This window comes from Hydra viridissima, unplaced genomic scaffold (genome assembly GCF_058129835.1).
Source record: "Hydra viridissima isolate aposymbiotic clone 2 unplaced genomic scaffold, HvirCarnegie_v1 scaffold_4, whole genome shotgun sequence".
In the NCBI taxonomy this organism is placed as follows: Eukaryota; Metazoa; Cnidaria; class Hydrozoa; order Anthoathecata; family Hydridae; genus Hydra; species Hydra viridissima.
Window position 1 is genome coordinate 337,261 of NW_028324303.1, and position 25,509 is coordinate 362,769.

At 30.4% G+C, this 25,509-nt stretch overlaps 1 protein-coding gene, 1 long non-coding RNA gene and 1 pseudogene across 3 annotated transcripts; all 3 read right to left on the reverse strand.

The window, feature by feature from the left end:
- Window positions 1-6,011: 6,011 nt before the first annotated feature.
- LOC149889279 (uncharacterized) lies at window positions 6,012-8,504 on the reverse strand. Of its 2 annotated transcripts, XR_016451376.1 has the most exons (6): window positions 8,352-8,504; window positions 8,158-8,177; window positions 7,940-8,055; window positions 7,419-7,527; window positions 6,827-7,290; window positions 6,012-6,116 (listed from the first exon to the last, which is right to left on the reverse strand). It is a non-coding gene; the product is annotated as an uncharacterized LOC149889279 (long non-coding RNA). The 2 variants fall into 2 exon arrangements; XR_016451377.1 differs by lacking the exons at window positions 6,012-6,116; window positions 6,827-7,290 and having other exon boundaries at window positions 7,395-7,527; window positions 7,999-8,055; window positions 8,352-8,489.
- A 4,822-nt stretch (window positions 8,505-13,326) lies between these two features.
- Window positions 13,327-15,655, reverse strand: LOC149889280 (uncharacterized; annotated as a pseudogene).
- A 4,002-nt stretch (window positions 15,656-19,657) lies between these two features.
- On the reverse strand, window positions 19,658-23,766 carry LOC149889281 (uncharacterized). Its single transcript, XM_090084135.1, has 5 exons — window positions 22,617-23,766; window positions 21,544-22,151; window positions 20,538-21,147; window positions 19,990-20,057; window positions 19,658-19,759 (listed from the first exon to the last, which is right to left on the reverse strand). Exons 1-5 carry the CDS (start codon window positions 23,764-23,766, stop codon window positions 19,658-19,660), a joined length of 2,538 nt encoding a protein of 845 aa, XP_089940261.1.
- Between the last annotated feature and the right edge of the window lie 1,743 nt (window positions 23,767-25,509).

A 25,509-nucleotide genomic window follows, 5' to 3' on the forward strand; every position in this document is an offset into this window, starting at 1 on the left:
ATGGAATCAAACCTACAAAAGCCGTAACAAAAAACATTATCGCATTTGCAATTTATAAATCAGGGAAATAAATAATATATTTCAAAATAAGTCGGAACTTATAAGTGGTGCATTAGTTTTGCAGATAAGTGTATATATATTGAATCTATATTTAAACAGTAGCATAAATAATGACTCAATATATATATATGATGTTGTTTTCTCATAAATAAGATGTTTCAATCATAATTTTGCAGATTGTTTTGTGCTGATGAACGACTTAATATCAAGGGATTTTTTATGTAAAGTCATTTTGCATTTAAAGACAATGTTAATTTTAAAACCCTTCATGATTGATATTCATAAATTACAATTTTTATGTGGTAAAAATGTGATATGTTTTCCTCAAAATTATTTAATTTGTCAAAAATGCTAGGTTTTACAATCTTATTCTCCAATCCTTTCCAACGAATAGAAATCTTTCAAATTTTGTTAATAGAAAGCTGCAATATGATTTGAAGTTCCTTAATAAGATGTAAGAACATTTCTTTTAAAGATCTTTGAATTACCTAGCTAGAAGGACATACAGTTACAACTAGCTGATTTATGATGTAATATAAATCTAGTAGCCTTTAAATAATAGGGGGAAAAAAAATTAACATCTATATGTATTTAAGCTTACTAAACATGCAAATCTCTTATTATATGTTGGCTTTTTAAAATAATGAGTTTAAAAAAAAGTTTTTTTTTTTTTTGTAATAGTGAGCCTTTGATACTTCTCTTGATGAAGTTCACTAAGACACCTCTAGGTGCATTACTCAACTTCATCAAGTAAAGGTTTCTTCTACTACCAGAGCAAACTGTAATTTGTTAATATTAAGAAAATACTTAGGTTGTATATACAGCTTCAACAGACCAAATGTTGAATTTACAGGGGATAAAGAATTTGATCTTCCTCTATCGAATTTCTAGTAGTTGCAGAAAAGAGCATTTAGTTTAAGAACAGCTGTTGATTGGTTTACCAGTCTACAGAAGCCATACTGCTTTACTGAGCCCAAAGCATTTTAAACCCGCACAAAAATATAGAGGTTAAAATATCAAATGACAAGGTGAAAATATAAAAGTTGAGAAAAATTCTATTAAATTTTCAAAAAAAACAGGATTTCTAAAAATTTATGGTATTATTTAAATGTAAGACATCGAGTTTTTTACAGACTTCAGTTTCAACCTTGTGATTTTAATGACTTATTATTTTAAAGTTTTTACTAAGATCTTTTTCATTTTTATATACTTACCTTTTATATTTTTATATACTTATTTTAAATACTTACCAATTTTGGAATAGTTATCAATATATATAACTTGGTGGTCTCTCTTGTTCACAGTGCAAAGTAATTTGTTCAAATATGTTTATGCTAAACATTAGCTTAAATAATATCAACTAAGAATTAAAATTATTAACTTAAGAAAACAATTTTTGAAAGAACCTTTTTTTTGACACTTTATCATTTTGATATTTGACATCACTTAAGCTGAATGAACACAGCAAACAGTCATTTAGTTAGTCAATATTGAGGAACGCGCCAGTATAGATACACCAAGTAGCTTCTTAGAAAAATAGAATGCAAAATATTGCAAGAACATGGAACATCCTGAAAAATGTTATAGCTCTTATTGATAGATAGGTGACAATGATGACTGGTATCTAGTTTTAAAACAACAAAAATTCAAACAGTATGTTATTTGAAACATTGGGCCTATATAAACTTAATAAAAAATATCTAGCATAGGGTCTTGGTTTTTAGGCACAAGCATATCTTAACAAAATTAATCTAAATTTTAAATATTGCATTGTATAGCCTCTATGTATAAACTGCTAACTGACAACGAAATTCCATTCTACATCAAATGATTGCATTTTAATTGAAACTGAGAAATTATACCATGATATGCAATAAAATGAGAAACCTGTTGCTTGTTGCAGCTGCAACTATTGAAACTTGTTAACCTCATTGAGCATAAGTATTTTAAAAAAGTCAACAATAAAGCAATATTGAAAGCTGAAATTAATGCACATTCCAATAAAACTCTAAATAAAATTTTTCTTTAATTCAAATGTTCATAATCTGCTGTAATAAAAGAGGGTGCAAGTGTGAAATACAACTCAAACATTGAGATTTATTTTTACAAAAAAAATTACCTTCAGCTGAAATACTGGCGCATTTGCACACCTACGAAAATGAGAATACAAGCCAAAACAGCTGCAACAGCACTGATAGTCAATGGTAAACTAAACTTTTCTAGAAACAAAAAAAAATTTCAAAACCACATATTTTGCTTCTTATGTTACTTCATTTTATATCTAGAAAAAAAAAACAAAAAAAAATAACATATGTTTATTTATTTGTTTTTTGTTTTTTTTTTTTCAACAAGAATTTGTTAGAACAAATAAGTCAATTTAAGATTTAAAGAGGAGACAATCAAATTCTGATTAGTGCAATGCCAATAATTTTATGGACTTTATTACTTAATAAAATTTATTAAAAACGATTCAAACACATTTTTGTAGAGCAGGAAAATAGTCTTATAAAAACATTAATGAGATTAAGATTTTTTGATTTTATAGATTTCTTTAAATAAAAGGGGAGAAAAGATTACCTTGAACAACTTTTGTTGATGGATTGTTAGTTAGATAGGCTCCAATATAGGAGGTACATCTTTCACCATCATAATCCCTTAGACATCTTACATTAAAAGCATGATCATCACAATCTTTGCACAACTTTTATATAAAAATATACAATTAAAAAAACTATTATAATAACCATAATGCTATAAACAGTAAATGTGCATCAGTAAAGCAAAACATTTCTCAAAATCTTTCCTACTTGCAGATTGAATTGTAAAGTAACTTGTTGAAGTCATCACGCTCTTTATATACCCCACCATTTTTACAATACAAGGATACACATCTATATCGTGCTGCAAAAAAGTAAACACAGTTAATCAAAATAATAGAGTATTTGATAATATTGATATTATTTAGAAAATTACTGAATCAAGCTTAGAAAATAATTGCTATAAAAGTCAACGTAAAGGAAGATTTGAACAACTTGATCTGATCTTTTCAATGAATCAACTCAATCTGATTTTTTTGACTTTGATTTTAATAGTTTTCTTCAGGAAAAATTCCAAGTTAAGCATTTTTTGAAAAAAAAAAACAGCATTTGGAACTTGCCTAATGAACCATTCTCATACAATGGATGAAGATCCAATTTGTTTTGACAATGATAACCTGCATATCCATTCTTACATCTAAAAAAAGTAATCACACCATATCATACATTCCATGGGGATGAAAAATCATTTGAATCAAAAAGAACAACTAATTGGAGTAGCTTACTGACAAAAGGGTAGGACTTTTTCCTTTCCTTTCTTATCTATGCAAGCACCGTGATTTAAACAGAAATCTTCTTTACATAGGAATGCATCTGGTAAATAAACAAAAAAAACTATTAAACATAAAGAGTATTTAGTAGAAATAAAGGGTGTTTATACTTGCCGTTTTGATAGATATACTATTAAGTGCAATTTATTTTATTGATGTATTTTGTTTTACAATCAAACTTAGTAAAACTTGTTATTGCACATATTTTGAGTTGTTACTTTAATTTCTGATAAATATTTTTAGAATATTTATCAGAAATTAAAGTAACAACTCAAAAATGATCAACAGCAAAAACGTCTCCTTTTGAAAATAAGTTCTACAGAGTTTTTCAGGTTAAAGTATTACCACAAAGAAAAATTTTCTTTTTTCTTAAAAATGTTACAACAAAAAATTATTTAGACTTAAAACCTTCAAAATACAAGTTTTGTAGAGAATAAAATTTGCCACTAAAAAATTGCAACTATTAATCCAACCAAGTTTTGTATTGCATATTTATTTTCCCAAAAATTTTATTATAAATATAATTGTGAGCACGGCGATAATGAACAGAAATAAAAATAGTTTATAGTAGGACTGTTCAGATCAAAGTTATTTTTAAAAAAATAGTTATCTTTATAAAATAAAAACAAAAACTCATTCTTTTTATAACTTCTTATTTTACTATAAATTATGTTTAAACTTTAATTAAGTTTCTATTTTAATTATGTTTTTATTTAAATAACGATATAGGTACTCTACCAGGAGTGTTACAAGTGAAACCGTTAGACAATAACTCAATACCAGTAGGGCAAGCACATCTATATAATTGATTATGCGAAAGCAAGCAAAGATGGCTGAAATAAATATTTGCACATGGATTGGAAACTAAGTTGAAAGAACAAATTTATTTGACTAGATCAAGAAAGTTTTAGAAAATAAACTTAAATACACGTAATAAATATGTTTTATACTCTCAGGTTGAAGAACCCCATTGTAAACTGAGATGATGCTGTCACTTGATGGCGAGGCAATTAATCTCGTGACCTGACTCCCTTTAAATTTATTGCATTTTACCAAAAAATCTTTTTCTATCCATATGACATCATCAAGAAACAATCCCAAAGTAAATGGGCATTCAATCCATTGAGTCACCCTTCGAATATCCTGACCATTTGTTCCAACACAATATATATAATTCAAATCAAACCAATAGATCATCTCAGTTGGAAAATCTAGCACCAGTGTGTATGGTAAAATTTGATGTGATTTGTAAACAATATGTTTTGTAGATTTTTCTCCATCCATGCTTATAGCCCAAATAAATCCCATTTCAAGCCAATACAAGAACCTTTTGCTACAAAAAAGCACATCAAATATTTATCAAACAGCATAGTGCTACCATCAATCGTAATATTAAAAAACATGAAATAAAGCCAACAAAAAAATGATAAGTTATTTGCAAAGGATCTCAATCAACCAATTTTATGAAAGTTTCATTTTGATATTAGTTTAAAAGTTCCAAGGTTCAAAAGTTCACATTTTGCTTTATCAGCTTTTCCTTAATTATAATACACTAGCAATAAGCAACCCGTAATACGGGTTATGGTCGGTCTGTTAATTTATAGCGGCTGTTTTCCACAATTTAAAGTTGCGAAACCTTAACTAATAACCTTTTAGAAAAACCCCTTCAAATTAAAAAAATTGAACCAACTGTAAAATTAAAATGAAAAGTATGCGGAGGTAAAATAATTTACCAATTATTTAACATTGAGTAATTCACAACTGACATAGATCATATCAGTGTAAGGCAGAACCATTTTCCTCGATACTAAGTTCAACACAATATGTTTTTAGTTACTAACACAAAATAACACTTTATCATGCTTTAAATTGACGAAAAAATAAGGCTATATTCTTATGATATTTTTTATAGCATGAACTTTAATTAGTAGGATTAACATTAAGCGAACGTAAATTATACATGATTTATTAATTTTTTGGTATCCCCTTGATACGTTTTTCTTTACAACAGGAAATTTTCTTTAAAACGTTAAATGCACACCACCAAATAAATTTATTAAAAGTAACTGACCATAACTATATATGGCACTAATCTGACCATTTTTATATATATGTCCTCTGTTTCAATAGCTTTTAGTAAGCGGTAATTTACTACCATTTACTAAAAATTCCTTTTGTTACTCGAAATTAATACTCTTAAATATTTTGACACTAATAAAGGACCTCCCTTCCCCGTTTTTGCCTTAATGGTGGTCAGGAGAATAGTTACTTTTATTAAGAGTAGTCAAGTTTTTGATGAAGACCTTTTACCAGAATAATGAAATGTAAAACAATGATTTACGTGTATAAGAATTTTTTCTTTTTAATATTTATAAGAATTTAACATATATAAAAATTTTTTCTTTCCTCACAAGTGTTGCAAATGCAAACTAAGCTAACTAATTAGTTTAAAATCTTATAAAGTTTGAGTAACTCGATATTTGAAAAATGCGCTAAACTACAATATTAACCACCCATTTAAAAAGATTCCCTAAATTACGTACAGCAAATTATTAGGCTTAAAATAGAGAAAACTTTAAAAAAATTGAACTAATTGCATACATTTATATCATTTTAACTGATCAAAATTTACAATAAGAGGTAATCAGGTTTCTTTTTATAAATCGTATAAATGCGTCAATCGTAAATCCTAAAGAAAAAAAAAATGGAATTATGATACTATAATTACAACAAAAAAAAAATAAATAAAACACCACATAAAAACTGAAAATCGATTTACCTATTTATAGTAACCCATTTTGACATGGTAGTTAATATAAACATTTATCGAAAATGTAACAATAAAATCTGTTTCAAAGTACAAAAGGATTAACAATACTATATATACACACACATAAAAAAACCAATTTAAGATATAAATTGCATTTTTAGCATAATGTTGTCTTGGCTTTCAGTAAATAAATAAAAGCAGTTAGTACCAATAATGAAACAACCTATTATTCATTTTTTACAATAGTCACCAACATGAAGGTGTCTATTGTTAAAAATGAATACCAACACAAAACATCACAACAATAACACATAACAATAGAATGTTTACATCCTTGATCCTAAAATCCAGTGAAGATAACAAACCAAATTAAAATATGAAAGGCAAAATTAGAAAACCATTTTAAAGTTAACTACATCTATCTTTTTACTAAACATATAAATACATAAAAGTATATTTGTTTTTATGTTCAATATTAGTTATTCAATTACTTCAAATTTAGGACATGAAAACACCCTAGATTTAAAGATCAAGGTTGCATACTCTCATACACATTACGCTACACATTAACAGACATTATTATATTTTTTTTTTTTTGAGAATAATTAAAAAAGGCTAGACAACACAACCTAGCTCCAAAGCAGTAACTCCGCCTGGCACTAAATGCTGCCAAGTCACAACTCTTCTATAAGTACATCGCGTGGCTGGCAAGGTTATCAATCTTGCTCAATATAATGCCAAATCACATCACGTTGAAAACATGGAAACTTTTCTATTTGATGAAGAGTAGCTTGTTCAGCTATTAGAAGTGGGACTGAGCGGTGAATGAAATCTTCCATCATAAAAGCTGTGTATGTATTCCAGAGATGTAAAGGATTGTCAGGTTCACAAAAGGTCAAAATAATTGAAGACAACTGTCTAATTTTCTTTGGCATGTGTTAAAACCGCCTCAGAAAGAGTATTCTGCCATTCAGTGTCATCTTGCAACAGACATTTTAAAACACATGCTTCACAAAACGTTTCAAGGACAATACCATTAACAGTATGCACATCCTCCCAAGATGTTGCTCCTTTTGCTTGCAAAAGTAACAGTCTAAGAAAAAACAATTCTCCAGTTGGATTAACTTTATACATTCTTATTATCACCTTATTACCACCCCTTTATCTAACCTTCCATTTACAATGTTTTTCATCAAATATAAAGTGATAAGGAATGTCTACATAAGAATTGCAATGTGCTCTTTCATTTTCAGTATTTAACTTAAACTACGCCGTTAGGTGCGTATCACGTTGAGCTGCACGATCTAAAGCCATTTGTTCTGCTCCTTCTCTAAAATACAATAATTGATTTTCAGGTAGATGTTTACCAAGTCACAGCACTTTAAAAACACGGAAAGAACATTATATAAACATGTACAAACTATAAGCACAATAAATGAGTTTAAATATGTATATAAGGTTAAATTTATACTAAAATAAATAATTACCTTATATAAATATTTAAACCCCTTTTTAAAACAATTATGTAACACATTAACACATACACAAACAATAAAAAAGCACTTTACATTATTATTAAAACACATTGATAAAACAACTATAGAGCACTTATTACCACACACACATACATATCAAAAAAGCATATATGCAAACACTAAACGTGTGCAAACAATAAACGTGTGCAAACAAAAATTCTAAAAATGACGCAAGAAAATTTAAAAAGATACAAAATATATATTTACAAACAATTCTCTTTACATAAGAACTGTAATCTTCATAACAACATTTAACCTTTACATACATGTGACATGCGTTGTCAGTGTTGGCACAAAGTCTTAATTTTTCTTTTCTAATATTTCTAAAAATGAACAAAAATAGTTAATAGCATCACAGAAATTTCAAAGTAAAAATAACAATTTTATGGAAACAGCATCAGTATAACTTTAAATAACATCCATACCCCTATTTTCCTTCTGATAACTAAAATAATAAAAATAAAACTACTAAAAAAAAAACTAAAACAAACAAAATATAAACGATTAAAAAAATAAAAATCCATTCTACTTTAAATCCTTTCTACTTTATCTAATAAAAATTTAAATCCTTTCTACTTTATCTTATAAAAATGTATATATAACTATTTCATATACTTACTTCAATTATAATATGATCTTAGCGATGATTATTTATCTTAATATGATTCTTTATGTAATATATCTTAACTAATAATTAAATTCCAAAAGGAAAAAAGTTTTAACTCGCTTCATGGATCTTTCTCCAATGGCCGTGTGCATTTTGAGAACGCGCTCTTTCAAAGCCTAGTAACTAATGACGAAACGACGTTAAACATTAAGCATTAAACATTAAGCATTTCTGTACTAATTATATTATAGAAAATATGCATATATCAAATTGAAATATTAAACAAAAAATCGAATCAAAATATCAACTTAATAACCAAATTAAACTTCAATATTTAAAAGAGCAACAGAGATGTCTTTTTTAAATAACTTTAAATTATTTGGAAAGGAAAATCACCTTGGAGAAGGATCTACAACGAGAGCATAAGGTTTGTTAGCATTCGCAAGTTGCAGCATGTTACTTCCATCAAGCTCAGAAACCTCAATAAGATTATCTTTTGGAAGAGTCCAGTAAAGCTTTAATCCCAGCCAATCAATTGAGATAAACTCCGTTTAAATTTTGAATGATATCTTCTTTTATGAGGTTTCTTGGAATAGACTTGTTAGCATTTAAAAGATTTAATCTAAACATAAAAAGTTGTTGAATTCATCTCACAGCAGAGCATCAAAAAAGCTAATGAACATAAAAAGAAGCAAATTGTAATGAAGAGTAAATCAATGGCATTGAAGTATTCAAGTCACAAAAAGTTACAAAAAGATGTTAATGAGTTCTTTCCTTCTTATATTAAGTTAAATTATGTTACTTTAGAGAGATTTCAAATAACTATGGAAAAAACTGGTGTGAAATCTCAAATCTTCTTCATTCATACTTTCATTTTTTATCAAATCTTAAAAATGATGCCATAAAAAATGAATTTAAAAGATTTTTTGAAAGAGCAAATTGACAAAGAAAAAAAAGGAAAAAGCTTTTAAGACAAAAAATCGTTTTAAAGTTCATTTATGGTCTCAGATATTTATTTATGGTCCTAAAAATACAAAAGTTCTTAACTTGGTTTGCTGTCATGATAACAAAATCATTATGATAACAAAAAGATAAGAAAATTGGAATTATAAGCTAAATATAACTTAAGTAGTCTATAGTTTGGGAATATAATGTATACAAATATGCAAAAATGTAGGAAAAGTATTTAGGTGTCATTAAGCCAAAACATAAGAATTGCTACATTTCCTCAACTTCACACATTCCTTTTTTTGTTTTTTTTTGCATAGATTTCAAGAAAAAAAAAAAACAGAATATACCAAACCAATATGCTTTTGATTTCAAAAATATTATAAAACTATAAAACTTTTTGCATTCGTTATAGGTTATTAAAATATTTATTGTTATATTAATGAAATGTTATTTTTCACCATTCATTAAATGTTGGTTATTAAAATCCTTGAAATAAATTCAAAAATTAAAATTTGAGAAAAAAAATGTGACAAAAATCCACCTGCTTATAATAAATCGCTCCTTGTCTGTCCAATAAATGTAATTATGCTTTGCATGATAAGAGCTTCCACTACCAATTGATATATTATTTAAAATAACATGATAATCTTCATCAAGCTTTTTTTATTTATCTTTTACCATGATTACTTGCCCAATGGTGTTATTACCAAGTATGTGCAAAAAGAAACCATCAAATAGATAATCATAAGATCATCCAAAATTAAAAGAGCAACAAGATAGTTTGCCCCAGTGAAAACTACACACTGTAGAATTGAACTCTGAGCAAGAAATATATTTCATGATATTGCTCATCCAGCCCACGACAGATTTAATATATTTATAGTCAAATATATTTGTATTTAAATATAAAATATTTAACATATATCTTAGGTTAACTTTAAATTGCTTTTACTTTTTAGTGCTACAATTTTCAAGATGTTGCATTATCTATACATGAAATATTATTTTTCAAATTTAAACTGTAATCTTTCAACAAAACTTGTATAAAATAAGACATTTATTTATCTAAAGAGATAATCTGAAGAGATTTGAGGTTAATGTTTACAAAATTAAAAAAGGATTTTTTTACCACCAGGGACATCACAAAATCTTTTATCACCTAACTCATATCCATTCATGCAACTACATTGATATCCACCTGGAAAGTTGAATGGAGTTATTTGTGAACCAATCCATGGGGAATTATACGAACTAATAATATTGTCCAGAGGGAAAGATATCAATCTCTAACAATGTTCATAGGGAATGATCCTATTCTTTAATAATATCCTATGGGAATTATTTGTGTACTAATTATTACATCATATTAAAACATATTGAAATACTAGATAGCGCTGTTTTTTAGAAAATACACATAAGTGTACAAAACCGTAAAACTCAGAATTTACATCTATCACTTCTAGTCATTAAAAAATTTAAAAAAAGATTTTGGTAGCTATTTAGGACCTATAGAATGGGGATCAGTTGAGAGCACATTGAAATTTTAAAAAAAGTGTGTTTTTGGGACACCCTATTGTAGAATACTTAATACCAGTTTTACCAAAATCATTCTCATGGAATTTTAGCTTAGTATCGATTTGTTCATCGTTGTGATTTTCAGGATAATTTTTGCTCTCAATAATTTAGGAACTGGTAATAATAAGCTACCTTATTTGACATGATTCATATATGGAATTGTTCTTATTTAAAAGTGTGAATATTAAGAGATGTTATTGAGTTTAATAACTAACCAATTCCATTTCTAATAAAGCTTGTAAAACTCTAAATAAAACGATGACTCATGGTATCATCGTTAAAACTAGTTTTATCAAAATCATACAAGTCATGTAAATCTGTAGCTTTTAAACTTTGATTTTAAAATGAAAACTCAGCATCCATTTCAAAAAAGTGCAAATCACCAGACATTCATTTGCTTTTTTGGTCATATATTTTAGAACTACATTCACTTTTGGTTTTTGTGTTATTAGCCAGACAACGTTTTATTGTTGTTCTTACAGATTCCAAAAAAGAATGAGCATCATTTTCATTTCACCATTAAGTTGTAGCACTACATCAACATCAATAAAAACATTTGCGCAATTTTTCAAAGCAGATTTTTCTCTTATCGTGGTTTCTTATCGTGGATTCTTCTCGTGGTTCTATTGTGGAACATTCAGAATCAATAATAGCTCTTGCACCTCTACCATCCATCTTGAAGCGAATGACCAGAAGGGTGCTTTACACTCGAGTATTCGAGAGCGAGCTAGCGCACAGCGACTGCTCTGTGCATTTTTCCGCCCCTTATCCCATCTCTTCACATTTGAAACACAGGACATTCATCCTTGCGGCTGCGCAATAACTTCGCGACGTGATTTAAGTCTCGAAAATCACAACATACTTTGAACTCAGGTGTCTTTGTTCTCATAACCTTCCGGTAGGTATTTGAGGCGGTGATATTCAGCTCATTTGCTTTCGTACAATTCAAAGCAACTCTTACTTTAGACAAAATCACCTCAATTGTCTCATTCGTCAACCCAAACGCCTGTCGTACTGCCTTGTCTAGCCACCTCGCCAGACACGTGAAGTGTTTGAAATCCACCAAAAATACGTGCACTCGTTCCTCATCGTTCTTTCTTACGCTTGGCAAACATTTCAAATACTTGGTTCGCTGCAACGAAGTTGCGTCATCCGACGTACCATTTTATTTTTTGAAGATTTCAGAGAATCTCTAGATGATTCCATCACGCTCGGTTAGCTTGTTGCTTTCTCACAGAGAACACAGCGTTGCATGTGTAAATCTTCTTTACTCAAAAAAAACTCTCCTCTACATAAGTTTTGCATTCATTTTAAACTTACCGAAAATATCTCAAATATGTTCATCAAAAACCACTCAAACGAAATTTACAGGTTTTCAAGGAAAACTAAGTCAATTTACACTTTATGCAATTGCTTCCGCGTAAAAACTTTGAAGCCAATAGGTTTGTACAACAATCAGCTATGAATTTAATCAACTCAGCCTTTCTTAGTTTTTAAAAACCAGTTAGGTCCAAGTTCTTTCCAACACTTTGTACTTCTACTTCGATTTATTTTCTATGCATGTATTTATTTAACTTGTTACAGATAATGTAAAATTATTCTTAAAAAACAACTTTGTAATTTACTAGTGCTTTTTACCATAGATTAAGTTTAATTTCAAAGATCAAATGAAATTTTTAAGTGTTTTTAATGTCAGTTGCATATTTTTGTTCCATACACGACCATCCCAATACAATATCACTTTAGATCCTTTACCTATAAAGTGAGAAGCTTTGTGCAAGCTAGGAATTTTAATTTCACCTCCAATTTCAACAGATTTCAATGAGAATGATCTTGGATTTTTTCTTGCTTCGCTGAACCATTGATAAGATGAAAGAGTCAATGAATTTTCTTGATCATCAGATTTATTTTCGTTTAAGTTATAAATATTTTTAATTCTAAGCAAGTCTACTTTTTTTTTTAAATATAAACAACGTTTGATCTTGTTATCTCCAAATATCCTCTTTAACTCTTCTAGTTATACCTCTTTCCGTACCACTGTAAATAAAAGTGTTTATCAAGACACGAATCAGTGAAAAGTTATATATCTAAGTTTGTTGATAATTTTGGGAGAATTAAATTAAAAACAAAGATCAGAAAAAACTTAGAAAAGATGACTAGTCAACTCTTCTTATAAATAAATGATAAAGCGAAAGGAATTAAGTTAAATACAACAACTAAGAAAAGACGTACACACGGAGACTTATTCAATCTGTCATTTAAATGAACTTTAAGCAAAAAGAAAAAAAGTTAAAAAAAAAAACAAAAAACAAATGGGAAAAGAAGTAAACGCGAAGACTCTTAAACGATAAAGCAAAAAGAAGAAAGGTTAAAAACAACGACAGGGAGAAGACTTATACTCGATTATTCATCAAACTATCACATAAGAATATGATAAAAGAAGGTTCTCTTAGACTTATTTTTAAAAGATATCAAACGTGTCTGTTTCTTCTAAAGTTAAATGTAATTCTGAAAGTTTGTAAACAACAAAAGCTCCAATATATAAAAGCCCTTTATTTGCATTCATTTGGCAACTGATCCTCACAGTTTTCACATATTGACATATCAAACTCTGCATTAAGTTTACAGTTATCACAGTTGTGGTGAGCAGGAGGAAATATTGAAAAACCTGCTTACTCGTCTAGCAACATTTCAGTTTTGTCGATTCTAAATTTGTGAATAGCATTTTGCACAGTTTTCAGATATGTGCCATCTGACTCTTGCCAATATTTCCCAAACTGTTTTTCTAGTGCATCTGATTGCATATGTCCTAAAAATTCATAAGGTACACCGCAATTCAACAAATACTTAGACAGCTTGCTAATCTTTTAGAAGTTTTTTGCAAAGCTCCCGCAGAATCAGTTGTTGACTTTTTCTCTCTAAATTTTGAATTTAGGCATTTCAAACTTTCAGCAAAATAAGAAATATAGTTCTCTAAGAAATCTATTTGCCAACCATTGACTTAAGTAATAGGGTTTTGTTTGAATATCATTTAATCTAATATCTAGACCTTTTGCTTTACTGTTCACAATAAGCCACTACTTGACAACTGTTTCAATAAAAAGTGCTGTATCTTCAGCTTCAGGAAATTTTACACGCAATGCTGCAACTGTTTCATCACAAAAAACCTTGAGAACTAATCCAACATTTTGTCGTTCAATTGGTTTTTGACTCAGCTTTTTGCGTTAACGGTAACAACTTATCTATTCGATTATCTGCAGCAGGAAGTTGAGTTATAAATTTCCATTCAGCAAGTCGCACAGTATCATTTAACAATTTATATTTAAAACATTTTAGTTCGAATACATTTTAAAATATGCAGTGTCATTTAAAAGACAGTATGCTGAAACATTTCTTGCATTAAAATATTGAAATGTTTTTTGAATTACTCGACAGTTATCCATTATTAATTCCAAGAGGCTTTCTACCTTCGATTATGATTTGTTGATTTAATTCTTCTAACGCGCTTGTTTGAAAATTTGTTGCAACTTTACAAACTGGAAAAACTTTTATAACAAATCGTGAGTGACCAAAAAGACAATGGAGCATTAGTGCTAAAACTGTTTTCGATTTTTCTTAGACATTTTTTGCTTCACCATACACAATACCTATAATCAAATAACAAAATTAATAACTTCTTAAAATATAATCTTTTTTAATGATATGTTTTCACTAATTGAGAGTTCTACAACTATTTAAGCTTTTCAAGCAATAGTTTAAAAAAAAAATAAACAAAAATCTCGCTTTTCTAGTTGAAGAGTTAAAAATACCTAACCACCAGAGTACTGAAGCCCAGGTTTTATTTACGCCTCATCAGCCAAGATAAAGCAGTATTTTTGAAACTCCTGAAACTCTTTAAATATCATCTTTAAAAATTCAGTGTCTTCAAGTTTATTTATTTTGTTTGTCATTCGTTGTAACTCTCGTACTCTTGGCAAAACAAGCATCTATACGAGATCAAAATGTACTGAAAGAGATTTTGAGTAAAGACACAATGCATAAGGAATGTCTTCTAAAGAAAATGATGCATTGTTTGTTTTATTTAATAAAGCTACTTGCTGCCTAATAAAATTTGCTCGCTTAGAATCTGTTTCATTATTAATACCATAACTAACAGCATTCTACAGTTGAGAATAATATTTCATATAGTTGCTTTGTTTAAAACAGGCATAACTAATAGCATTCTCCAGTTGAAAATAATATATTAAATTCCTTCGTTTAATTTGTAAAAGTTGGATATATCCCTTAAAATAAATATCTTCAAAATCTTTTAAAGTTATATATATTGAAAACTTAGACACTGGCCCACAATGTTCCTATAATATTAAAGATATATTTTTTTCTTTTTCAACAAAATAAAATTTTTTTTCACAGTTATTTATCATTGACATCAAATTTTTTACAATTGAATTAAATTGAATGGGGTCCATTTTTTTGAAGCTTTTGAACTCATCAGGTAAACTATCTCTTTTAGTGCGCATTAACCCAGTGACATCTCATTTTCTTGACACTAGTCGAATACAAGACACTGGTGTACCTTTAAAGACTGATGGAGGATGTATTGGAACAAAATTATCACTTTTGACTTTTTTTAAATTTGTATCTTTAGGCCAGTGCTGAGCAAAAACTCGCTTAAAATCTGTAAACACAAAGTTTGCATTTGGAAGTTTTTTAATCCATAGTTCGCGATTCTCGGATTGAAAGGGAAGTCTATACATTGCGACATAAACATTATCTTTTATTTTTGATTTGTAATTTTACCAAGAATATTGTAAGAGGAGAGCAAGCGCACACCACTCAATCTCCTCATCGTTTTCCTGGTTCTTTAGGCATTTTGCCGCCACAAGTCTCATCTCTACGCATTTAAAACACCAGACATACTTCTCGGGGCCTGCGCAAATCCTCGGGAAGTAATTTAACCGTTGACAACAATAGCAAACAAAGAACATAGATGTCTTTGGTTTCAACTTTCCGGCGGGTATTCAACGCATTCTCACAACTTCAATTTAAAGCGCCCTTACTTTAGCTAGATCACGTCAATTGTCTCTTTTGCAGCCTTAAATTTTGAGAAAACTGCTTCTAGCAATCAAACAACAGTTCCCAGCCGCACTGTCTTGTCTGGAAACCTCGCCAGATAAGTCAAGCGTTTCGATCTGCCGAAAATTTCTACTGTTTCTCATCGCTCATCTTCCACCTAATAAACAACTCATTTGCTGAGTAAGCATCCGAAGAAAAAGCTTGCGATAAATCATCTGAACTTTCTTCGCATCTTTTTTTTCTTTCACTCCGAAACCATCGTAGATTACGTGAGTATCGCATTTCAGCGAGACAAGAAACAGCGCTGCCAACTCGACGTCTTGCATCTCGACAATCACCTTGGTTCGCTTCATTTAAGTTTCGGGATATGACGAACCGTAGTAATTTTCGAACATGTTCAAACATTTCAGAAATGACTCAATTACTGCCCGGTTACAGTTACGGACAAACTATTTTTAGGTATAATTCTATATTAAATGAAGAAAACCTAATACTGTTATATATATTTTTGTAGCTCTCGACAAGCTCTATCTAAGTGTTTCATGAAACATTTACTACACTAAGTAGATGTCTCTTTTGGTAAGAAGAACTAAAATAGTTGTAGGAAAAAGTATCCGGACAGTTACTTTCTGCTAATTTTTGGTCAAGACTTTCAATAAAGTTCATGATATATGATCTTATAAGTATCCTAGTAGCTTGAGATAATATAAGTAAAAATGATAAAAACCGTTACCATGGTGAATATAAAGAACTGACAGAAGTTGCTAGGAAAGTGATTGAAGTGCTCTCAAAAGAAGGCCAAACGGTTCGAGATATAGCGCAACACCTTAGTGTGCCCAAATCAACTGTGCAAGATACTCTGGGGAGAATTAAAAAGCATGGAGTACTCAAAAGTTTGCCAAGATCTGGACGAAAACGAAAAACAACTCCAAGGATTGATCGAAAAATCCTCACTTTGGTTGAGAGTTCTGTATGATAAAATGCTACAGATATTGCGAATCGACTCAGAGAACTCGAATTAGTCAATATAAGTCCTCGAATTGTTAGAAACAGGCTGCATTAGTATGATTTACATAGTAGAGCACTTGCCAAAAACACGTTACTTACCAAACGACATATTGCAAAGAGGTTTGCGTTTGCAAAGAAGTATCAAAAGTGGACCGTTGATGATTGGAAGAAGGTATAATTGTCAGACGAAACGAAAATATGCCTTAATGGTTCCGATGGTAGGCGTTGGACATGGAGAAGACCAGGTGAATTAATGCAACTAAACCATGTTAAACAGACAATAAAGCATGCCAAGTATGTCATGGCCAGGGGATGCTTCAGTTTGAATGGTGTGGAGCGTACTCATGTTAAAGAGGATACATTGACTTCCCATAAGTATGTTAGAATACTTTCAAATCATGCTACCATCTGATCGAGAGTTATTCGATGGAGAATTCTTATTCCAGCAAGATGGTGACTCAAAACATACGACAAAAAATACCAAAAGCCTGGCTCCAAAGCAAAAATATCGAGGTGTAAGATTGGCCAGCACTTTGTCCAGACTTGAATCCTATGGAAAACATATGGAAAGTAATCAAGGAAGAAATTGCTAAGCTCATTTTGACGAAAAAAGACGAGATCGAGAAAGCACTAAGAAAATGCTGGAATTCTATAGATGTAACGAGGTGTAAGAGTCTGGTTGAGCTGATGCCTAACGGAATTGACGAAGTATTAACTAATAAAGGAGGATGTATTAAATATTAAAGAAATAAATAACGAAATAGAAAAAAAAATTTTTTGTCCGGATACTTTTTTCCACAGTCAATTTAGTTTTTCTTACCAAAAGAGACATCTACCAAGTGTAGTAAATGTTTGATGGTAATTTAGATAGAGCTTGTCGAGAGCTACAAAAATATATATAATAGTATGAGGTTTCCTTCATTTAACATAGAATTATACCTAAAAATAGTTTGTCCGGATACTTTTTTCCTTAATTGTAGATTGCAGTTTTTTCACAGATTATAAAACATCCTTACAGTGAAACTTCTTTACTCATAAAAGCACTGCTTTAAAAAAGTTTCGTATCCAAATTATACTTAATAAAAATACCTCAAATGAGATCATAAAAAAACCGCTCAAACTATATTTCAAAGTTATCAAGGAAACTAAGTAACTTCCCAGTAAACATCGAACAGTTGGTAAGTAGTTGACCCGATCCTAATAACCAACTATAAGCTACAGTTGGACCAACAGTCGGCTATTTAGTTGGTACCGTGAAAAAAACGTAACGCTTTTACCAACACTTAGCTAACTGTTTTTAAACTATTGGTTGCCATTAACGGCCCAACAGTAATAAAACAGTTGGCTAACAGTTGGTACCATTACCGGCCCAGCTATATGATTTTTTTTCGCGATTTTTTAAATTCACTTTTGCGCTTTAATTGAAAGTGCAAAAGTTATAAATCTTGTTTTGAATATTGCTTAATTACAAAGTATAACTTTGCTTTTTAATATTTATTTTTCTTTTTAAGAGTGATTGTTTGTATATCAGATTTTACTAGTCAAACAGTTCTACAGTCCACACAAAATATTGTATTATTTATAGATAACTTAGTTGAATACACAAAATGAACAAATTTTTTATCATTACACTTTTATTTCCAGACCATTAAAGAAAAATATTTACAAATAAAAAACTAAAAATATTCTATTATTGTAGTTAATTTTATTAAAGGTTTGAAATTAATATTGGCAGCTTTAATTAAAAACAAATAAGCTCACGTCACCAAGGGAGAATATAATAACTTACAAATTCACAACTAATGACAACACTGGTAATTGTCATAAGTACTAACATATTATATTCTTTCTTAGTGTTGTAAACATATTTTTGTAAATATAATAATACAATTGAGTTTAATAGACTAAAAATTTACATAACTAGTAATACTTACATAGTAAGCACTTTAACACAAAATTATAACATCGCAACTTAATCTTGCCCATTCCAGTAGCTATCGTCTTACTTGAAGATCTGTTTAGATTACATAAAACGCTAAAATTTTTAAAAAACATGGCTCCCAACACACGTCGTATGTATTTTGGACGTTCAACTTTACCGCCAATAGAACACAGATATTTGACCTAAAACCAAATAATGCTACATATTACAACTTTTTTTATTTAAATTATTTTTTCTAAGGTAAATGAAAATGTAATGCGGTATAATATAACTAAGATACTATTAAATTACCTTTGATAAATTACAATTATAAGATTTATAAAAAAACTTTTCTTTGATCTTATAAAATAGTAGTTACTAGTTTAAACACAACCTGTAGACTGGTAGAAACATTATAATATAAAAAATAGTTTCAAATTAAATAAAGAGCCATCTCAGATTTCATCTGTAGCATAAGGTTAAGCCTCTCCAAATCTTCCTTACTTTCCATTCGAAGGCCAGGGGGAACAACATTGTCTTCATTATCCAAATAGCTTTGAACTTTTAAAAAATTTTATTTTTGCTCCAGTTCTGTTAATCTTAACTCCAAAGCTGCTAACTTCTTTATAAACATACATAAATAATTAAATAATATTTCATTGCATTTGAAACTTATTGGAAAACTGGTTTCAAAAACACAATCTAGTTATTAAATTGAAGACATAAATGGATGAAGGTGTTATGGAACTCAAATATTAGGAGTTAAAGTTTTAAACATTCATGTTATTTATCCCTGTAGGTGAATTGATTGCTGTGAAAATGGTATTCTAGCACATTTTTGTGCTGTGTTATTAAGGTCACGGGAAAGAGCGTTACTTAAATCCTTAATCTGCATAAAAAAGTAGAAATGTGTCTTTTTGTAACATAAAATATGTATTTTTTTATAGCCTTCACCCATTTTTGGCTTTAATTAAAACACATTTTTTTTTTTTTACAAAAAATATAAATAGTTTTCTTTTGTCAATATGTCAGCATCATAATCAATTTATGTATGCGTAACACATATGCAATGTATAACAAGTAGTAAAACAAAAAAAAACAACAAACAAATAGTTTAACCAAAACGTTAGTTTCCTGAACCCCAAAATTTTGAACAGTTTTCCCATAAGTTTTAGAAGTCAATGTCCCTTTTAATAAAATCCTATTATTATATGCATTATATAATAGGATTTTATATATATATACATACATAACACACATATATATACACATATATACACATATACATACATACATACATACATACATACATACATACATACATACATACATACATACATACATACATACATACATACATACATACATACATACATACATACATACATACATACATACATACATACATACATACATACATACATACATACATACATACATACATACATACATACATACATACATACATACATACATACATACATACATACATACATACATATACATTTTAGCTATATTTTAACTTTTAATAATAGTTAAAATAGAGCTAAAATGTCAAAAACAAATACAACAATGGTGTCATCATAAAAATAAACTAAAAACTAAACCAATGTCAAAAATTATAAATGTAAAATATTTGTACTTATCATAATCCATAAATTTAAAACAGGGTCTTTTTTTGTAGTGTCCAATGGGTAAGGTGTGTATTCCATCTTCCAAAATGATCCTTTTGTCGTCGTTTGCGCTAAGAGCTACTTTGTTGATTTCTTCGATGTATATGTCGTGAAGATGAGATCGTATAACGTTAATTGTTGCAAGCTTTTCTTTCTTTTCCATTAAGCAGTCGTAATAATCTTGGTGAGTGATGCGATTTTCAGCCACACTTTTCTGAACTCCTTTGCATCTTTTGTGTTCTTCTTTTTCATTAAATACCTCATAGGAGTAGAGTTTCGGTCTCAGCCCAACAAACTCTTTAATTTGCTTGCCAGCAGCCTCGTCCTTGAACATACCAATAACCTTATTGTTTTCTCCAACTTTGAATCCAACGTTTTCAATGGCGGGATGGTCTTTAGGAAATCCACTCGTGTCAAATTTGGTTTTACCATCGTCATTAATGTCTTTATAAAAATCTTCCGTTTCGATTTCGTAAAATAGCGAGTCTGTGTCAGTCATTAATAAATTTGCGCGATCACCGTATTTAGGTTTCATGAAGTCGTAATGATGCTCAAGCATGAGAGTCTTGCTAATATCGAGGATGCTCATCCCCAAGAAAACAGGCTTGTCGTTTAAGACATTTGTTCTTTTCATGTGAACCGCGATTAAATTTTCATTAAAAATGGTGTTTCGTTCATATCGAGGACTTTTGGATAATTTTAGAGCTTCTTTTTTCGTGGTAATGAGTTTAACATCAACGCGTTTTAGAATATTCTCCATGGTTTTCCCAAAGACGGAGTTGTTCATGAGTTTGAAAAATTCCTTATCAGATTCACAGGTTGCGTCTTTTCTCTTATCGTTGTTGAGGTCAATGTACTTTTTCATAAAAGGTTCTTCTTTAAAGGTGATGCCACGATGAATTTTTGTTATGATCAATTCCATCTGTTCATACAGTTTTAGGTTTTCATGGTGAATAACATATTTTTCTTTGTTGTTTAAATTTGGGACCAGCTTTTCCACTTTTCCAATAAGCATTCTTTCAGGAGCTAAAGGGTAATCATTGTGATAATCGTGAAGGTGATCGGGGTAGGTCAAGTCGATTTCAAGAATGCATGGCATGGATTTCCAATTTTCTAGCTCGCTTTCACTCATCCATTTAAACCCATGCGTTGGAAGAGGTTTGCTCATTGCCCATCCATAAATATTATTAGCGTCTAAATACTGAATGAATTTCGAAGGTTGTGAAGGATCGTACGAGTCTCCCATGTATTTGTTGTTAGCAGTCCCATATCGATTGGAGATCATACTGATTCCACCACGTATTCCTTTTTGAACCATATTGAGCATATCAATATCGGTTAGAAGCTCTATTTTAACTTCAGTTTTCTTTAGCATAGCGTCCCAAGCCAAACCAGGGGAGGTGTAATACCAAGCAGGATCAAGACCGTAATGAGTACGACATGTGTCTCTGAAATTTTCAAAGACATCAGCAAGTATCAAGACGTCGGACACGTTGTACAGCTCGTGGTAATCTTTAAACGTTTCACATCCAAATTCATTCCAAACGTTTTGAGCATGTGCATAGTCTTCAGAGCTTATTTCCTCATCGTTCAGTTTGGAATAAAAGGCTTCAATAGGAGGCAATTGTGTTTCAGAGAATTTTTTAACGGAGTCTACCCAATCGTAGGGGTAAATACCTTTTTTTCTTACTAATTCAAACTGCTTTTTTTCTTTATAATATTCGGTCACGTTTTTACACTGATCGTTGGTTAGATTTTTAGACAGTTTGTCTAAACCGAAGAGTAAGAATCTGAAGCTGTCAATAAACCTTAGCTCTTTCCATACTTCACGAAGTTTACCTTTCTAATCAGTAAATTCTCTCACTTTGATGCTTTTTGTGAAGCTAATGTATTTCTCATCGTTGTTAGGTATGCATTTTAATTTCCCACCTAATTTCTTGATGAACAAATGGCTGTCGTAACCAGACAAATTGTGGAAAAGGATGGGTATGAATTTCGGAATTTTATAATCCAAGTTATGCGCAGCTCCACGGTACTTTCCAGTTAAATGACAATGGTCTAAGACTTTGTTACCGTTAAGATCTTTATTGCAAATGTGACATTGTGTAGCCTCTTTAAAATTCTTTTCATCCCTATCAGTCATCACTTTCTTTTCTACTATATCAATCTTGTTCCAAATCTTTCTAAGGTCTGTTTCAAGCATGTTTATGAACTTTTGAGCCACATCATCCTCATCGCTTTCTGTCGTGTACGTGACAGGTTTTTCTTTATAAAGGCTTTCGTCGAAGCATTTGATATAATAGCAGAAGGAGCTGGGGATGTGTTTTTGATATTGTTTGGTGTACGACTGCTTAGAATTCGGTGTGCAAGTGTTGATAGGCTTGACGAAACTTTCAAAGTCTGCGTATACGACGTATGGAACTCTCATGGGCTTGTTGAAGCTTTTAAACTGAACGGTTGTTCCTTCTTTAGGAAGTTCAATTCTCATTGGCGCGTTATTATAGCAGTCTTCTGGATGTTTTTGGAGCTTTTCTTCTTGGTCATAATCTTGAAGGCATCTTCTGCAAAAATATTTCTTGTGTTGATGTTTCAATGATGAGGAACCTGCAAACCGACTGAAATTTTTAATGAGACAATAATGGTCAGTGTTTTCGTTTGTAATATACAACAAATCAACACAGTGCTTTCGATCCAAAAATTTAGATATTCGCAAAGGATAAGGTTTTTTATTTTCATACCCAAAGACGCTAATGCTAATAGTTGGATTATCCACTTCAAACTCGTCAATTTTATGATAATCCACAGGAAATGTTACACCTTCCCAATTCAACTCTTCTGATTTTAGAATCAAGTCTTCATCAATTCTTCCGTTATCCATATTTTTCAGATGGATCGCCCTGGTAACCGACCATTTAAAGCATTGGTTGTCCTCGTTTTTCATGTTGATGACAGAATTTTTGTTTTTCAGATCATCAGACAGCTCAATGTAGGAAGAACCACTGAGAGGCACGTAATCGATAAAGTTAATATCCATTTTTAAAATCTTAGACATGACGCAATTGGATCCCAGCGCATTGTTTTTAACACTATTTTCCAAGACTTTTTCTTCCATTTCGCTTATTAACTTTCTTACATCCGTAACTGCTAGAATAATTTGCGAGTTGGATGAAAAACCTGCCATTCGAATAGTTTCTTCACCAGTGATGAGACTTACGGATTTCATTTCACACGTTAAAATAATTCTTACTTTGGTGTTTCTTTCTCCTTCCATGGTTTGAATGGCAGACTCTCTTACCAAATTAAAAAAGGATGCAAGGTCTTGATATCGAGAAGAAGGTTCATAAGAAAATTGTCTAACAGAACGCTCCGCTGAATGTTCAGTCATTAAATTTTATTTTATAAGGTTTTGACGCTGGATGTTTATACACTGTTTTTAATACAAGTGATTTGATAGTCTTTATTTTTTCATCGATTTGTTTCACTGATTCGTTTACGTTCTTCTTGACTGCTTCAGGAACGTAAGGATCTATCCATTCTTTAATATCATTAAACTTATTTGCAACATATGACGTCACACTCTTTGCAGCTGCCGTCAGACTTGAAAAAAATGAAGGTCTCTGTGGAATGACTGGTTTTGGTAGGATGACAGGTGATGAATCTAAAACAGACTCATCAAGTATATGATGTGGTCTTTGCAAATGAATTGGTTTTGGAGCAATAGGAGGTTTTACCACAGCAGGTCTTGGTGGAATGACTGCTGGTTTTGGAGCAATGACTGGTCTTGAAGACTGCAAAGCCCTTACAAGATCCTCCTTTTTCAACTTGTAATAATATTTAATATTTTGCTTTTTAGCAATTTCTTTTAATTCTTTCACCGTTTTGTTTTCCATTTTTTATATCGTAAGATTTTTATTTAAATCATTTTTCAATTTTTAAATTCAATATATAAAAGAATTTAAAAACCTCTTACGCTAAAAATCTCAAACTTATATCCATTATCTACTTTTCCATTTCGACTTTGAAAGTACTGCCAGCTATGTCCCGTCTTTTTTTTTGATTCATAAGTAGAATTGTATTCTACCACCTCACCAGTATCAATATTAGTTATTCTCAAACCTAAAGGATTATTTCTAATTAAACCAAGTCTCTCATATTTAGGATCAACTGGTTTCTTTTCTTTTTTCTCATAGTTTCTAGGTCTTCCCACTGGTCTCACATCTTTCGAGTTTTCCAAAATCGCATCTTTGCTAATCAGATTGTTTTCAACCGCAAGCATCATGAGCGTAATTACATTGTCAGACGTTTTGGAAACACCATTTTATTTTAGCAAATTTTTCAAAACATTTCTTGTGTACGGCATCTTTTTATTATGCAAAGATTTTATTTAACTCAAATTCGATTTTTTTTCATTTCTGAGATCTGAAGAATATTAATGTTTTTATACACAATGTCTTTTGAACCGAGTGAATGAATGAAAATCGCGCTTTTTAATTTTCCAGAAATCTTTTTTTTATCCTCGAAATCACAATCTAAACCAAGCACATACTTGTCAATCATTCTTAGCTTTTCTTCTTTAGCCAAGTTTTTCCAAGTACTGAGATGCTCTTTGATTTTCTTTTCCATTCGTGAAAATTCAGTCTCACCACTCCATACAAGTCGGTAAAGCTTATATCTCTCTTCATCACTGTACTCTTTTGGAATATTAAAATCTCCGTTTTCAGTGACGTAAACAGATTCGCGAAAAAAACCTGTTTTTCCAAAAGCAAGAAGCTCAAGATGTCTTCTTTTATTTGTGTCAGTCTCTTTTATACTACATTCTAGAAAAAACGGGAAAAACTGTTTCATTTTATTCTTCTTGTAACTGATTTAGATCCTTTTTCGGTCTACCCACAGGTCGCTCTTCCTTCACGTCTTTAATCCATTTGTTTTTATCAATCAAGTTGTTTTCAACCGCAAGCATCATTAA

Coding starts and splice junctions, on each gene's coding strand:
- LOC149889281 (XM_090084135.1), bottom strand. CDS start 23,766: ATGAAATCCGTAAGTCTCATCACTGGTGAAGAAACTATTCGAATGGCA. Junction 22,152..22,616: donor TTGCAATAAAGATCTTAACG/GTAACAAAGTCT, acceptor CTCCTATTGAAG/CCTTTTATTCCAAACTGAAC. Junction 21,148..21,543: donor AAAGAATGCTTATTGGAAAA/GTGGAAAAGCTG, acceptor TTAAACGACAAG/CCTGTTTTCTTGGGGATGAG.